Here is an 18,174-nt window from a genome sequence, read left to right as displayed (position 1 = left end):
AGAACATATGCATTCCTGAATATTGGACGTCAGCCCAAAAATTACGTTACTACAATCTAAGTTAGGACCCTTTCTGTTACTGAATGTAGCCTGTCCAAAAAAACCTTTATGAAACGGTACTAAAAATGTGCATCAACCTTCACTTCCTACTTGTATTCACCTCAAGATTTACTTAATTTCTGTTCACTCTACCCATATTATCTCTAGGGTTATAGGCTATTTTTATGTCAAAAATTATTAGTAGGTCATTTAATACTGCAGCCAAATGAATTCTGCTTTCTAATGTACCTGACAATATCCTCAATGGGTTTCCTGTGGAGGTGGAAAGGTAAGCCCAAGAAACTTACAAGAATACAGTGAGCATTTCACCAAAGTTTCTAAGTTTCTAAAAGACAGGAGAAGAAAAGATATTTTTAAATTCTTAGGCAGACTGTGAACTGAAATCAGATTTGTGTTACAGATTTGACAAACACCATCTCACAGATTTACTTTGGAAATATCCAGTCACACTGTATCTGTATAAAGAAAAATTTGTTCCGGAAGGAAATATTAATGATATATTTTATTACTTTGCAGTTTGAGCTTACTGATGTAGAACTGATCAAACTTGAAGCCATATACTTGCAACTCAGTATGCACCTTGATCATTTCCACAAGCTGACTTCAACGTATCAGCTGTGAAAATTATTTGAATTTTATCTACCTACAACCACACACATCTGGAAATATTTTTGCATACTAGACATCACCGTGACCAAGAGCACTGAATTATGTTGACGTCTGCAAGAACTGATCAGACCTCTCACTTCATGATTAAACCTTACGTGGTCCCTAGCAAAGTAGCATCCAACGCTCTCTGACATTCCCGAAATACTTAAGTGAGAAGAGGTGTGACACTGTAAATTGAAGAGCAGATCGAAACCCAGGACAAACAAGAGCTCTGTTCCTGGCTGAATGCTACGAGTACAAGCTCATGTTATCAAACAAGCTGTTTCCTTTTCTATTATAAATTGATCACAAGGCAAACACGCTCTTAAAGCGCACTTTTGCCAAACACAATGGAGTTGAGCAGGAGTATATATGCTATCATGTAATACTTTTTCAAGTGTGTCATGACACGTGTCTTGAGAAATCTGTGGTGGAAGGCAATATGCACTCTGAAACCTGGAGTAACAGAGGAGTCTGGGAGCAGGTGGCAGGATCCATAATAACAGCAGCACTTGACAGAACCATAGCTTTGATGCGGCAAGCAACTGTTCTTTCTTCTCCATGTCACGTCCTGACTGTAACAGCCTGACATTCAGCACCTTTCCTGAACAACCAGTTAACAGCTGCTTAAGATTCGCGGTGCTCCTTCTGAAGTTTTCATGCTGTCCTTCAGAAAACTTCAGTGAGTCATTACATCTGACCACCTTAGAAAACTTGGAAACCAGCACATTTTCCTCCCTTAGAAGTCAGTTTCAAGGCTGCTATGAGCCTAGCCCCGTCTACCATGGCCATTCCTCACATCTCCCAGGAGCAAGCTTCATCTAGGGTCTCCTGTCTACCAGGAGGCTCCACCACAGCAGTATGCAGACAGATTTCTGTCTCAACCATGCATGGTTAGGGTGTTCCTGCTTAAAAGCAGTCTGCAATTTTTTAATTGATCAGCCCAATATAACTTTGAAGCTGCCCATGCTTTGAGCAGGGGAGTTGACTGCAGAATCCCCAGAGGTGCAACCAAAATTATTCTGTGATTCTAAGATAATACCCAAGCTATCGATACCACCTTGTGCTGGTTCTGGCTGGGATAGAGCTAATTTTCCTCACAGTATGGGGCTATGTTTTGGGTTTGTGCTGAAAACCAGTGTTGATAACACAGGGATGCTTTTCATGATTGCTGAGCAGCACTTACACAGAGCCAAGGCCTTTTCTGTTCCTCACCTCACCAGCAAGTGGCTGGGGGTGCACAAGGAGTTTGGGGGAACACACAGCTGACCCAACTGACCTAAGGAATATCCCAGACCACATGGCGTCCTGCTCAGCAATAAAAGCTGGGGAAAAATAAGGAAGGGGGGATGCTTAGAGTTATCTTTTGATAAGCTGGTTGTCTTTCCACGTCACTGGAGCTTGGCTTTCCTGGAGATGGCTGAACACCTGCCTGCAGGTATAAAGGCATAAAAGGCTTCAGTCTAATTGTCCCAAACTCTAGAATGCATAATTTTTGACTGCATAGGGAGAGTGTGCCTCCCCTCTGAAGATGAACCAAGCAGGTCTCTTCACCCTCGTAAAGATCTCTCTCCTAAGACACATCAAGACGTGTATGGAAGAAAGACATCGCCGCTTTTCACATTAATGGGTTCAGCCACAAGCTAAATTCTTGTAGCCCTTTGCTGGGACAGTAAGTGTTAACACCCACACAGATGTCTAGAGCAGAAAAATACAGTCCTCAGCCATTACTGTATGCCAGCACGAGCTTCATGAGTACAAGCACGCATGGATCATGATGATCAATCTTGCCTGTACATTTCATACCTATGACAGAAAGACTTGCTTCTGTCCTTCTGCACTTGATGCAGGTAGATAGCTCACGGGATGTTTGCTGTATTCCTATTTTAGTAATGCATGTGATGGTTATCAGTCATTTGGCTGTCAGAGCCCCCAAAAGGTGCATTCACTACACTGACTGCTGTAATCCTCAGCCTAACATTGAACGTCATGACAAACCACTGTAACACTGGAAAAGGATTCACGAGTTCTGCTATATCTTGGCCACTTATTTCAATGATATTCTGGCCATTTATACATGTTGACTTTGAGGGTAGTTGCTTCCACAGAAATAGCAACATTTGTACACATATGTGCACGGATGTACATACGCTGAAGAAGCTCAGTTTGCATCTCATGAGTGTTGGGTATGCTGGGTAGGCTATTTTCCAGTGAACACTTTGACTTCTGTGAAAAGCATATCACTTCTGAAAAAAAATACCAATCCTTCCCTCAATGAAAGATCTATGAAGTTCTAAGCTGAACAAAACCCACGAAGAACTGGTGCAACTATCAGCATTGTGTCCTGACATATCTGACACTTCATCCCACCTCAACAAAAGCAATTCCTATCCGAGAGCTTCACCATTTCTATTTTGCTGACTGCTATTTTAGCATTATTCCCCACCTCCATTGCTACCTGCAGTTTCACACAGGTTTTTAACCAATACACAGAACATTTGTTTTAAAACTTAGAAGTTAAAAGGCTAAGTCAGCAGTAACAGAAATGTTCACTTCAAAAATCTGACGTGCATTTCCATAGTATTGAGTAAAGCAGGATTAAGAACTTGTTTCAACAAAAATGATAAAAAAACAAACACATTTTTTGAAAAGTTAAGATCAACTGTAACAATCAATCTTGATACATTTAATGGCATAGAAGAAACTGAGTATCAAACCCCTGATGATCAGGCAGCAAGAATGCTTAGCACTTTCCAAGTACTTTCAATTAAAAATTTCTTCTGGTTACTTGTCCTAAATTTTTTTTCTTTTGCTTGAACCTTCTGCCTTCCTACAATCTTCATAAACTAAGATCAATTTCCTTCTTTCATTTATGTCATTACCTTCAGATGGTGCAACCAACTACAGTAACACTCCCTCTGTGCCTGCTGTATCAATGTTATAGGAAAATAAAATACTTAGCCTCCATTTTCCATTTAAGTCTGCATTTTTTTCGTAGTTTTCTAACCAATTTCATTAAATCAAAAGTACATACAATATCCAGAAAGGTGTCTCACATAGAACTGCAGCTTACAGTGGACAAACGCCCCCACTTCTTAATTTAGTATTCTCCCTTCCTGCTTAAACATCAGCTTTAAGTTCTACTGCCCCAAAATTCTTATCAGCATGTGATGAAGATACATCTCTTATGCATGAAAATTAATCATGTCTAAAAACAAGTTCAGGCTATAAAACTTAACAAAACCACTTTCAAATACGTTTTACACATTTACTTGGACTTTTATGTGGAACTCTTACACGCATTCCGACTGCAGTGGATGTATGTCAGGTTTTATCTTAAAAAACCCACGTAGAATAGAGCCATATATATTGAAAATGAAGACAGAAGCTTAATTCCTGAATCTAGAAATTGAAAACATTTTTACATGCTTTTTCCATCCTGTGTTATGTGGTGTCAGATCTACAGTGATAAGATAAAGTTACCATAAAATCTGTATAATTTACACTGCTGGAAAGAAGGCAAAAACATATGCACACACACTCCCCTCCTAGTTAATTCAGTGAAAACAGAAAAAATTATTTTTCTCCTCAAAGATCTTTCATATCTTATTACCAACAACATACTCAGGGTATCACTCAAGAGAGGAACTCAAGGATTTGGCAGATACACTGGGAAGAGTTAAGAGGTGCAACGACCCAAAAAACCCAAGAGGCAAATCTGGAAACCCAGAAGGTGAGAAGGAATTGGCACTGTTTGTGCAGGAGCATGATGCTTTCCTGAATCGTCACAGACAGGACAGTGCGTGAGTTAAGATAAGTAACTACGTATTAAGCCTCTCAAAATCCTAAGTAACCAATGTATTGAACTGATCTTCCTTAATAGTCATAACTGCATCTAATGGCTTCAAGCATGCTAACTGGGTATTTCTGCTGCAGCCATCAACAGAAGATAACAGATACCAAAATTCAGTTGTGATTGAGTTAATGAATTGAGCAGCTGGAGCATCTTAAAGTAATTTTAGGTTGTTTGCACATACAGAAATACAACGCTCTATTGATTTATAATTGAATTTTTTTCCTTTCAAATTATTCCTATTAAGGACTGACACAGCTGATACAGCTTTATTAAAAAATATCACTATTCTGCTGAATTTTAATAAAAATATTACCAGAAATCTGAAAGATATAGGTTTCTTGTTGAAAACACAGAAAGTGTTAAATTCTTTATCTTGGAAAAGCTGAAAATCCTGTGAAAGAGAACTAACTCTTCCGGAGTTCTGCAACTGAGGTAAAATAAACATATTTTAAAAGAGCTGCTTGATGAAGGCAGTAATCTACATATCTCTGGTTTTCAAAAAACTCCTGCTGAAACAGTAGGAAAATACTTTGCCTTTCACAGAAACTTTTAATATCACTGACGGAAACAAGAACTGAACATTCATAAGACAAAGGTGAACCAACTGGTTTCATCACATATGCTGATTTGTATTCTGCCTAAGCACTACTTAAATATATTTTTTTCTAGTCACCTAGTTGACAAAAGCCAGGTTTTTTTTCCACCACTCCTTTAACATAAAATAAGCCAACTACATCCCATCTTACTTCCTGGCTGTGAACTCTCTGCTGATTTTGGTGTTCACTATTCACTGTTTAAAGGTGGGAATGATTAATAAGACCAATGATACTTCAATTTTAGTCTCTGTGCAATAAATCTTGTTTTTTTCCTAACAAGAAAAAGGAGAAAGAAAGGAATGAATGCATTTAGATAAAAGGTGGATTAGTTGTATTTTTAATTTCAGCTACATGAAAATGGTTGGTACAAAAGTTTATTAAAAACTGAGAGTCTAAACTTTTGCATATAAACCCAGGATGGCAAGAATGGTTCTAATTGAACTAAAGCTGCTGAAGGTTTTATTTTTAAAAAGCTCATGATTAACTCATTGAAACACTCCCCCTACTCCAATTTTTGTCTTCTTTTTAACAATTAGTACCATTCTTTGAATTGCAGCAACTTGCAAGTGCTTTATAAACAACCATCTGCCTTATTGTATCTTCTCTGCTTTTCACTGTTTATCAATTTAAAAATGTAAAACACATTTATCAACACATTTATCAACAATGTAACAAATTCCCATCTGGGTTTATGAGATGCTCATCATTTCTTTCAAGACTCATGCTAACAATAATTATGAAACTATCTCTGAACCTTTCGAGTACTGTCATGTTACTGTGATGAACCAACCTACTGCCAATTGCTGCCTACAAACTAGAAGAGTTCACTGAAGCACATCTGACATAATCATTCCAGTAAAAAGTCTTCACAAACAGCAGATTTTGAAAGCGGGTTTAGCATATGCAAATGAATATATTGCATGCAACAAAGATTCATATTTAAATTTAAATTTCCTTAGGTACTATTAAGTAGTCTTCAATCCTTGCTGTCTGTCCATCTACTTTGCTCCCCAAAAAGAAACGCTGAAGATGAACAGATTGTTGAAAGCTGAAATCTTTCTAAAATTCTAATGACAGTACACATAGATAATTTAGATTTTTTTTTTTTGTGCTGCCCCTACTAGCGTTTTCTTTCTGTTATCAAAGGCATTGGTTCAAAAATGAGTGAAGTAAAAGGACTGGAAACTTATGGAAATGTATCACGGCTTAGGCACTATTAGAGAGAAATTCAATATCCTGCCCCATTTTTAGGTGCTTTATCTAGTTTGCTTAAAGAGTCTTGCATCATGTTTCTGTTTCACACTTACCTATCACAAATCAAAAATAATTAACTGAGTACAAAAAAACCTGTAACCAGTAAGGCATGGATTCCTAAAGAACTGTATATATAGACCCTGGTGTCTGAGAAGTGATAGGTGTTATTTAAGCTCTTCCTCCAACTGGTACGTTCAAAAGTCTCTATTGCACGTGGATTGTTCCCTGTCTAGTAAGAAATGAGATCACACCTAAATTTATTCTAAAGATCTTGCCCAATGTCTCTCTTCTGCTCAGCTATTTTTCTCCAAACAGTACAACTCCAAATATTTTTGTGACATTTACTCCACTGTAAAATTTTGCTAAAGCAAAAACCTTTTGCAACAGTCATTACTAGATGGGGCACAACACGCACAGGAATAGCACTATCAAATTGCTTCCAAAGGAAACCACCCAAAATGGGGTTTAAGCACTTTCAAACATGAGCATGGAAGAAATACTTCCATCAGATGCTTTCACTCTGCCTTTGAAACAGGACATAAAATTAGGAAGAGTTTGTTATGTTCTCAGTGAGGATTTTTACTACCCCAGGAAAGTTTACCCCTACTTGATGTAATACAAGAAACTGAAAACATTTAGTTCACACACGCTCAACAGACACCTGTTAAGTATTTGGCATCTAATCTCTTTGAACAGAACAACCTCTTCAACAGCCCTAGCCAAGCAAGCATCCCATGAAAGCAAATGTCCAAGAACCAGCCTATATATTACATCATTATCAATTTATTCTGTCCTCTCAGTAAGACAGATTTTTTTCAACCACTGAATAACTAACAGCAAATGCATTACAGTAAGTCAAGGTACACAAACATAATTTTGCTTAATCCATGGTGTGCAGCACATACTTTATTATATTAAAGTGTCACTAGCCAGAGAAAATCTGGAATGTTTAATGATAAACTGTCTGTGCAAAGAAACTGAAACTAGAGTGTAAGGATTTCTACTAATCATCTGCAAATTTTATTTGGAACTTGATCCCGCAGCCCTTATTCACAAGATCAGACCTATTGAGTTTATTCACATGAGCTTCGGCTGCAAGATTGGACCTTAAGTACTATCAGGTGCACGTGCAGCCTATCATCAGATTTTGGGTTATTCATGTAAGAAGCTACCCTTTCAAATGCAGACTACTTAATGCTTCCTTCTTCATTAACTTACATGTCCTCTTCTGCTGCTCTATGCTTTCATTTGTGCTATGTAAATAGCTTCTTTCTCTCAGTCATCCAAACAAATAATGCTCTTTGCAACCAAGGAGGAAATTAGTAGCAGGTGAACGCTTATTTTTTAAATTATGTTGAGACCAAGCTGTTCTTTAACTTATAGGAGATCTGGAAAGAAAAAAAATCCCATTTTACTACTTAGCGATCTTAATTATGGGTTGTCATTGTCATAATTCTACGTACTTATTTTTTTCCCACACACAAATATTAACTTTGGTGGTTAATCTACTTTAGGATGAGCTGGACCCAACATTGTGCACACACTTTAAAGCAGTTTATTTAGTGGGACAAGACTTCTCTGATGATGTAAAATTAACTGTATCTTACCATACATGAAACATGCAAGGAATTTCTGACTTAGGTGTTCTATTTCTTTGCTTTCCGTATCTGTTCTACATAAAATATAAGGTATTTTCTTGTGCTACGGTGTGGTAACTGAAAAATTACCACAATTCTTCTGCTGTCTGCTTATATGCTTCTGCAGGTCAGACAGGCTGCAATTACAAGAGATGGCATAAACCAGTTCTTGAACAGGACCAGAGCAGAGGCATTTATATCATGGTCCTCACTGTAATCTACATATTTACAAATCCTGTTTGACTTCTTTAAAGACATGGGTAGCCAAGTAAACTGTCAGTACAGGTAAAAGTCTCTTCATTTGTGATGGTACTCACAAAAACATCTGCAAATATTAAATGGCCTCCAAGCAATCACCCAATTATAATCACCCAGTGCTAGAGCTGTAAAAGACGTGCAGAGGGAGAGACAATAACTGCCTACTGATGCTAGGGGTACTCCGGTTACTGTAAGACTATGGAAGGAGAATGCAAATATTACCTTTCTCATACTAAATTCCATTATCAACACAACCTATATGACTGGCAAAATGCAAGGTAAAATCCCAGCAACAGATTTTAGTGGTATTTTCTTTATAAATCCAGGTAATTTCAACATTATGATGAAGCAGGGGCTGAAGCTGACCGTTGGCAATTTCAGCAGCCATAATATCAACCGAAAGTGCAGTACAAACAATAAACACAGATATCTACTTAAAATGCAAGGAGACGTACATGGTGTGAGTCTAATCTGGAGTTTAACCTAGAATCCAAATCTCCATAACTCCTGACCAGAAAAAACCCAAAATACTTCAACTTTGAACTGGAATGGTACGTCTGCAACAACTGAACTGTTGTCACAAAATTGTTCTCAGTCGTACTTCAAACTTGCCACATGGATTAATCAGTAGTTAGAAGCAGCTGCAACACCATGTTCTGTGCACTTCTGTTGCCATTTTAATTTTTAAAAAGCAAATGGAGAGGCTCTCCACAAAATTCAATGCCGCAATAGCAATGACTGAACCAGAATCACAAAATTATGAACAGTTCACTAAATTGTCTATTAGAAGCACATATCAAGAGGCTGCAGAACAAATTGTGTGCCTGAAATAACAGATCAATGAATGAAGAATAAAGAGATGTAAGAAGTGGAGACGTTGACGAACCATTGTAATTTGTGAAGAATCAATTTCCATACAGCCAGAGTAATGGCAGAACATCACAGATCGTGTATTCATGACTTTCAACAGCAAAAAATCATGGATTACCAAATGGAAATTTATTAATGCTCCAAGAAAGAGAGAATGATGCTGTAACACAAGGCCAGGAAGTACAACCAGTTCTTAAAATTAGTAAAACGCAGTAAAAGCAGCCCACAATATGTATGTACAGTAAAAAAAAAAAAAAAAAAGTTGCCTTGAGCAAGATGGGTATATCCTTTAAAAATTAGAAAACCAGCACACAATTACTGAGCTAACAACGGAAACACTGAATACATAAACCACTTTTGTTTGATGATACAAGTCTAGCTACTTTATCATCTCGCTGTATGTCCAGCTACATAAACATTCAGCCACAAATACGTATTGGACAACTCCTAAAGCCAAAGGATGATGTTTCAAAGCCAAGGCCTAAGGCCAGGTTTTACTGCATCACCTTATGAACGATACGAGCTGCTGCTTCTTAAGCTATCAGTTTGCTAAACACATTTTATCCTAGACTACAAAACGGCTAATCAGAGGGTAATATACTGCTTCTGTACTATTCAACATCTACATCCGTGACCCACCAATCTGTGGCACAAAAGAAGGTTTTATCTACGTGAACAAATGCCAAGGGTCATGCTGGTCAGTGTCCCCTGCGTTCTCAGATAACTATATAAACACTCACAGTGCCAAAAACAGACAATGGTGCATTCATAAATACGTGGCTTGTTGGAAGAACTGTGTAGTATCAAGCCCGTAGCAGACAACAGGCTGAAGCACAGATCAGTTTCTTTTTTCTCTAAAAAGATAAAACAAATACACAACTTAGAACAATTCACCCTGTCAGATTCCTGACCTCAAACCTTCCTTGCCTTTTACCCACCAATATAAACAAAGTGCATTTTCAAAGATCACTCAAACCTGAACATGGAGAATAACTGTAACTAAGGCAAAATGCAGAAGACAGATCACAGATCTAAGGCACCAACTCCGTGAATGCACCACACCTCCTTGTTAACCAAGAATCACAAAAAGTGATTTCCTGTGGGTTGAAGCCATGGCACTCACTATTCAGATGCACAGAATGAGGAATTTGATGATGTTGCCAAACATGTCCAAGAAGGTGTGGTGGCACAGGAACCCACATGGAGACATACTAATCTTTATAGTTGTGTCTCATCCAACTCACTTATTTGGAAAATGGGGATATCTGAACAATACAGGCACACACAAAGGTCTGCACACACAGACCGTGCAATAGGTGCCAATCTGCTTCCTCTTGGAAGAAGTGTGTATCAAGTAATCTAGACAATGCAACAGATTGGGCAGTAGGGTGTTCCCTGTTCTGGAAAAACATACAGTTGAGGTGAAAGGATGTGAGAGGCAGCAGCAGTAGTAACCCCCATCATCTCCTCCCCTGCCACAGTTTTTGCAGGAATGAGGAGGTAAAAAGCAAGATTCTCCAGTCCTCCATAACAAAGCTGTGGCAAAGGACAAAGCAGAGCTCATCAGCTGGGCAGCTCCAACCCACCCAGCACAGCGCCCAGGCTATCCCCCTGAAAGAAACAGAGGGGCCGAGCTAGCCCCAGAGCACCAGACCACCACTCAGCAGAGGCCTGGCAGGGTCACCAGTAGCTTTTCATCACGGTCTCACAGGTAGAAAGGCCGTCTCCACCACAAAACCTCTTCAGAAACCGCAGCAAGGAACTGGGAGACAGACTAATCCATGTTATCTAGCCTGCTAAGGTGACAGCAGTCTGGCCTGCAGTGGTGTTTGATTTTACCTGAGCGAAAAAGTAAAACCTGCACCACTGAAAATCCACTATGGTTTACCTAAGAATCAGGATCATTTGAACAATTATTCTCAAAGAACAGGAGTTCTTTGTAACAGAATGAAGTACATGTATTGAAATGGAGGCTTGTACGTGTAAAAATACCACACGGCGCAGCCCTGTGGTGTTACACAACACACATGAATCTCCCTCTTTCTTTCCTCTCCTGGTGCACTGTTCTTCACTGAGCCTCTTTCACTTCTCCCAGCCTGACAGTATCCAGACTAATGGTGGTGGGGTTTCTTGGACCACACCTCACTCAGCTATGCTGGTTAAGCACAGATGGAGTGCTATTCCTGTTAGTCAAGACAGGCAGTGCCTTCGGCCAGGCACTCCTTTCCTGAGCCTGCATGCTCTGTGCCTACAGAAGTTCCCAGAGACTACCCTGCTATACCTGGAAAAGGCCAAGTAATTAGGTATTTCTTCAGCTTTAACAAATGCACTCTTGGCACCGCAAGAAACTATATGAGACCATTTGATGATAAATTTAAGTATATACTTATTTATCCATCCAAGAAACTCCATCAAGATGGTTTATACTCTTAACTTTGCAACAGTGTAGGTCTGGTTGTCATTCCAGACATTTTAGTTTTCTTTTTAATACACAAGTGTACAAGCTGGGGGTGCACAAGAAATTGGGAGGGGGCACAGCCAGGACAGCTGACCCCAACTGACCAAAGGGATATTCCATGCCATATAGTGTCATGCTCAGCAAAAAAAGCTGGGGGAAAGGAGAAGGAAGGGGACACATTTTGCATTTTCATCCAACAAGGTGTTTGTCTTCCCAGGTCACCGTTATGGAGGAAGAAGCCTGAAGATAAATACCCACCTGCTCATACAAAGCAGTGAATTAATTCCTTGTTTTGCTTTGCTTGCACACGCCAATTTTGCTTTACCTATTAAACTGTATCTCAGCCCACACGTTTTCTCCTGTATCTCAGCCCACAAATTTTCTCACTTTTACCCTTCTGATTCTCTCTCCCATCCCACGGGGGGTAGCGAGTAAGCAGCTGTGGGGGGGCTGAATTGCCCACTGGGGTTAAACTATGACAACAAGAAAGTTTAAAAGACAAAATGTCTAAACATGCACAATCAAACATATCTCTGAGTAGTCTGAATTAATGTAACGGGAAGAGTAAGTGGGGAATAAATGTGTTTTATCCTTACTAAAACAATAACACTAATGAGAGTAGACAAGCCATGAGGCAAAGGCAGTCCTTGAATTGCCGTAACGATTCCAACAGAAACGGCTGGGCAACATGATATAGCCTCTGAGAAAAAGACCCTAGCTTGTGCACAGAACTGTGCATCCCCTTTCTCCAAAAGCCACTCTGACGTGAGCAGCGTGACTACCTAGAGGTCAGTGTGCCGAGGCTGTTCTTTCTGTTGGGCAGGGGAGGCTGTGGCAGTGGAAGGGAGCCCTCAGCACACGCTGCTTTGCATTCACTGAGATTGGATGCCTTTCTTCTCCAGTCAATGGTCTGACTCCTGAAGCGTGACAATAAGCATGGCATTGAAATCAGTCATTTTCACATAGAAGAGGAACCATGGTCAGTCACTTCTATACCTAATACATCCACAACCTCTCAGCAAAAAGCCTGGGAAGCACCAGTAGAATCCAAGTATCTAATACATCAACAAATATTTAATCAATCAATCATCAGAGCTCTACTTAATCAAACAAGTGGCTCCTGGTATCTCCTGGTAACATGAGAAAACCAGCCAATACATTCATCTTCAGCTAGAAAGTAAAATGCCAGTTTTGTACCTAGTGCTTTGCCTTGTGGAGAAGAAAGTTAAAGAAAATCCTGCACTGTACAATATTCTCTGATTTGTGTAATCTAGATGATACTCGATTTTGAACACATAAAGTCAAATTGTAGTCTATATCACATCTTAAGCTATACAACAAATAATGGAAATTACTGTTAAGAGCATTAACATGCAACAAATCCTGAAATACCTTTTGTTAAATGACTGCAGCCTCACTACACCCTTCTTTATATAAAATTATCATTTCTATACAGAAATATAACAAAAACCAGCACACCAATATATATACGCAAGCATGCATGCACATAATTAATATACCTCTCCAAGAGCTTCATAGCGCTTTTGGTTCCATCTATGCAAATCTTCACGATAATTGAAAACAAATGGCTCCCCAGTTTTTATGTGTCTCAACTGCCCTTCTGTAAAAAAAAAAAAAAAGCATTAAATTTTAATATACTTCTTCATTAAAAGTGAGATAAATTTAATCACTGAAAATTTTAAAAGAAGTCTACATCTAAAAATTGGTCTATTATGAATTCCTTCTCTATTGGTTATAGCATTTTTGAAGGAAAACCATCGTAGCATAACAAAACGCATTCTCCTTGAATGGTGCATGTAGCTAGGTAAGCCTAAACACAAGTGATGACAGTGAAATTACGTGCAAGTATCAAATGTCAAACTGCTTTGCAAGTTTGCTACGAATTAAGACTGAAATGTAAACATTAGCAGTTAATATTTGATCTGCAGTGTCAATTAGGTGACCAAATTGTAGCTACAAATACCCAACTTCAAAACAAACTGCAGTTATGAAGAAATGTGAGTACAAATTGGGCTGGAGGCTGGAAGGAAAGGAAACATTTATTTTCAAGATTAACAACATTCCAAGTTAATCTGAAAAACCCCATGTCCACAATTATGGTAAATATCTCAACTCCTAGGCACCGTGCAATCAAGTAAGAGCTCTTAGTTTCAGAGTACTCTGAGATTACGACAGTAGAACAAAGGAGAACGCTCTATCAGAGCCAAAGCACATGCTATTCTTAGATTCCAACGCAACTTTCTGCAGTTGGCTTTGCTTATAGCAAGTTCAGCAGCATACCCAACCACAGACGAAGACACGGACAGCGTTAAAATAACCATAAAAATAAAATGGCAACCAAATAAGAAGCAAACTGCAGAAAACAGATATCTCACCAGTTCAGCTAATCAGACAAAACTCAAAGTTACGGTCTCAGAGCATCATAAAATTGCAGCAAATCAGAGATACATTAAAACCAGGAATATGTACAAGTACCTCCTTTGAAAGCTGAAATGTCTGCATGATGAAAATAAGGTTTCTCAGCAAAATGTCTCCTCTTGAATAGTAAGAAATCGCTAACTTAGTTCACATCTCTTCAGGACCCTTATATTTTGATTCTCGACATTTTAAATAAAATATTTAAGATCTGGTATCTCTAATATTTATGCCTATCTGCTTATTTGACTTTTTTTCCAGATCTGTCTTACCTCATGTACTAGAGACCAGGGAAATATTTCTCCCCTACTTCATATCCCTGTCTCAGGTCCAAATATCCTTCTTCACGTATTTCCATCATAACTCTACCTTTAGCTGTTCCTTCTCAGCTAGCTACTCTTCGAGTATGCTATTCAATAGTATGCAAAGTTGCTCTCTCCACAAGTAAAGTGGAGCAAATATCTGGTCTATTTTTCCTTTGGCTTTCTAGAACCCTTGTCTTCTTTAAATTCTTTAAATCTGATAAAAATCTTCCTTACTTTTCTATCATAAAAAGAAGCATGATTATGACATAAGAGTACAGGACTGAACATTTGAATTAAATGTACAAAAGCGAAAGGGAGACCTTTTTGCTTTGCTGACCAGTAACACATGTAATTCATTTTGCTGCATTCTGTGGAAATCACTCAGGCTGTGAGGTTAGTGATGGAATATTCAATAACATAATTCTAAAACATCATTCCCCAAAATTCAAATTTCAGACCTTTTTATCAACCACACATGAACCATTAACTCTGAAGTCAGTAAGGAAGACAGTAGACACTGTGCAGATCTAAAAATAAGGAGCTGAAAAGTGACAGAGCTGAACCCCTCCCATCAAAGAAAGAGCATCACTTTCATGACACTTTTAGTCTCTAAGTACCTTCCTGTGAAAGCCATCAGGGTATTAAAAAGCTAAGTGTTGCATAAATGACTATCATTTAAAGGAAAGCTCTTTTTTTTCTTTAAAAGTGGAAGATGTAAGACAGGCAGATTTAGAAACTAAAGTTCCTCTGTTCACAGAACAGGCACTGCAAGGAAGTAGAATTGTAAACGTCCCCATTTGTCCTACAGGTTTCAAACAATCTTGAAAGAGCCATTTCCTGGCGTCTGGTATTACTTTAGCTCAGAGGCTTATTTCTCAGCTGGATTTTAAAATGTATGCACTGGAAATTATAAATACTACTAACTCATTTAACACGCAGATTCAGGTAACTGGAAGTACTTGTCATCACACGCTTCGCTGTAATGCAAAACTGTGACCTACACCAGAAGAGTAAGAGACAGTCTATCACATTGCTTATCCTTCCATCAATATAAATAGGTGTTTTCCTATTGGTATTGGCAAAATAGCAGGGCTAAGTTATTATCTAAATAATAACTTTTTTATATGCATAAAGATGAATCAGTAAGTAAAATATTTCTTAAACGAGTGACCACTCTTTAATCCTCCTTTTTAATGCTACTGTTGCAGAAATTACTTTCAGAATTTTTGTATCAACACTTCTGTAACAGAAAACAGGAAGTAATAAAGTACACATAGTACAAACCTACAGTATTGTATAAAATGAGGGATTTTTGTGACAGTTTTATGAAATAAAAAAATGTTACTTAGCTAGATTTACAAGTCTGTTAACACCAAGGCTTAAAATTTTATTCTTAACAGAAAAGTGTGAAATTCTAATAGGGTCTTATAAGGCATAATTACAGTTCTGATAACCTCTCAACATTTTTCTAAGTATAGCCTTTACAAAGCATATACGACTTACTTTCATTAAAAATGTACTCAAATCCTTCCAGAGTATCAGGAAATTCAAGTGGTGGCTCATCTTTTTTCATTAGTTCATCCAAGTCTATTCTAGACAATAAATCTAAAAAAGGAAGAGAAAAATTACATAATGCATGCTATGTCTTTTTTATTTCACTATTATCACTGACAAAATGTGTTTGTTCAGATTTGTAGATCTTAAGGGCAGAAGGACATCCTACGTATTACCAAACATAGGACCTCATTATGGGAAATCTTGTTCCAGATTCAAATGCTGGGCCTCAATGTCAGTATCTCTTTTTATTTATTTATTTGCCTCTCTATCTCTAATGTTGATCAGAAAATGTCCAAGGACAGAGAAGCCACCAAAGACATAGTGATTTGTTTCAATGATTCATTACCCTCAATGTTAGAAATATGTCTCTGGTAAATTCACGCTAAACCAAGATGAATATCTAGCTTCAATATCAAGTCATTGATACATTCTGTTTGCCTCCTTGAAGAGCTCAGATTATCAAATGCACGTCATCACACAGGCATGTACCAGCTGCGTGATCACAACACTCCTTAACCTTCCCTTTGATACCCAAATAGACTGAGTTATCTCTCAACCACCCTCCTTTAATAACTCTTGAGGTAGAGAATACTGCCATCCATTTTATAGCAAGCTGTGACATACACATTCTTTTCAGACTAGGATGATATAATCTAGTACAGCCTGCATTCACTAATGAAAGCACACTAAAATAAGTATAGGCTGCATTCTTTGCCCTAGATTTAAGGATGTTGTGGTTTAAACCCGGCTAGAAGCCAAACACCATGCTGCTGTTCTCTCACTCTCCCTGACCCAGGGAGGGTAAAGGTAAGGAGACTCGTAGGTGGAGATAAAAACAGCTTAATAATTGAAATAAAACCGAACAATAACAACAATAATAGAAAGTACAAATGGATAATGCACACTGTAATTGCTTACCACCTGCCGACCGACACCTAGCCCGCTCCCAGCTAGCCATCCCTGAGAAGCCAAGATCCCCAGACCAGAGCCCCGGAAGCGAGAGAGAACCCCCCCTTCTCAGCTGACTCTCCTTTATATACTGAGCACGACATTACGTGATACGGACTAGTTCATTGGCCAGTTTGGGTCTGGTGCTCTGGCCGTGCTCCCTCCCTGCTTCCTGTGTACCTGCGCGCTAGCAGGACACAGGGAGTTGGAAAGACCTTGATCTCTGAGCAACAGCTGAAACCATCAGTGTTATCAACACTTTTCTCATACCAAATCCATACTGAAACCAAAACACAGCACTGTTCGAGCTACTGAGAAGAAAAATTAACTCTATTCCAGGCGAAACCAGGACAAAGGATTTACATGTAACCAGAGCCAAGCATACAGGGACACCCTTTGTTACATCTAACTACTAAACAATTACTGCATACACAGATAATAGTGTACAATCACCTCCCCTCTCCTCGTTGCTCATCACCCACACAACCCGATGCTATCCTTTTAATATCTTTCTGATTATTAATAAAAAATCATCAAGAAACAATTCAGCAGGATTCCACTGGAATATATTTTCCTGCTTCCTCCTGTAAGAATTTGAAGATCACTCAAGCATTCAGTTCAGGAGGGCTACACTGACTTTGAACTATTACTGTTTCAGAAATCAAGATACCAAGTATTACCAAGGAAATGGATTAAGTATTCTAAGTATATTGGTTTACTACCTTTACCATCCAAAGCTGTAGCTCAAAGGAAAGAAAACAGTTTGAAAAGACTTTGTTTTAAACTCGCCTTGTTTGACATTAATTATACTTCCATCCTTTATTTACTTAAAATCATTATTTGAATAGGTTTTGTATCACTATTTTTGCTTTGTCTTGAAGCCAGTGACAAGCCTATAGATTACCCACATTACCCAAGCTTAGAATTGGTAAATTAATCTTTTGAAATTTCTACAGTCTTTAAAATGTACTGAAAATTAGCTTCAACACTCTTGAGAGTTTCTTGGCCTGCTCTTTTGTAACTCTTCAGGTTCAATGACATTCACTCCAGTGTCCATATGACTGTCTCCAGCCCCTTCTTCTCTAAGTGATTTCACCGGGTAAAGCCGGAGGAACAATGGCCATCTTGTATGGCTGCTGAAAATCAACATCTCTCCAACCTGTACTATGGTATCTGAGCATCTCCGTGGTATCTAAATAGCTATACAACATCAGGTGTTGACTGGAAGACTTCTAAATGTGGCCTTCTCAACCATCGCTCACTTTTACATCAAATCTATTTAATACTAAGT

At 38.5% G+C, this 18,174-nt stretch overlaps 1 protein-coding gene across 6 annotated transcripts in view; it reads right to left on the bottom strand.

The window, feature by feature from the left end:
* Nucleotides 1-18,174, bottom strand: part of ARB2A (ARB2 cotranscriptional regulator A) — a 268,419-nt gene that overhangs the window by 224,841 nt on the left and 25,404 nt on the right. For all 6 annotated transcript variants that reach the window (XM_074856313.1, XM_074856309.1, XM_074856314.1 and 3 more), the window contains 2 exons: nt 15,882-15,983; nt 13,158-13,258 (listed from right to left, as the gene is read on the bottom strand). In XM_074856313.1, coding sequence (XP_074712414.1) covers nt 13,158-13,258; nt 15,882-15,983 — 203 coding nt within the window. The remainder of the gene's footprint in view (nt 1-13,157; nt 13,259-15,881; nt 15,984-18,174) is intronic.

The sequence above is a fragment of the Strix uralensis genome, chromosome Z (genome assembly GCF_047716275.1).
Source record: "Strix uralensis isolate ZFMK-TIS-50842 chromosome Z, bStrUra1, whole genome shotgun sequence".
Classification (NCBI taxonomy): Eukaryota; Metazoa; Chordata; class Aves; order Strigiformes; family Strigidae; genus Strix; species Strix uralensis.
This window is presented reverse-complemented; position numbering and strand designations above follow the sequence as displayed.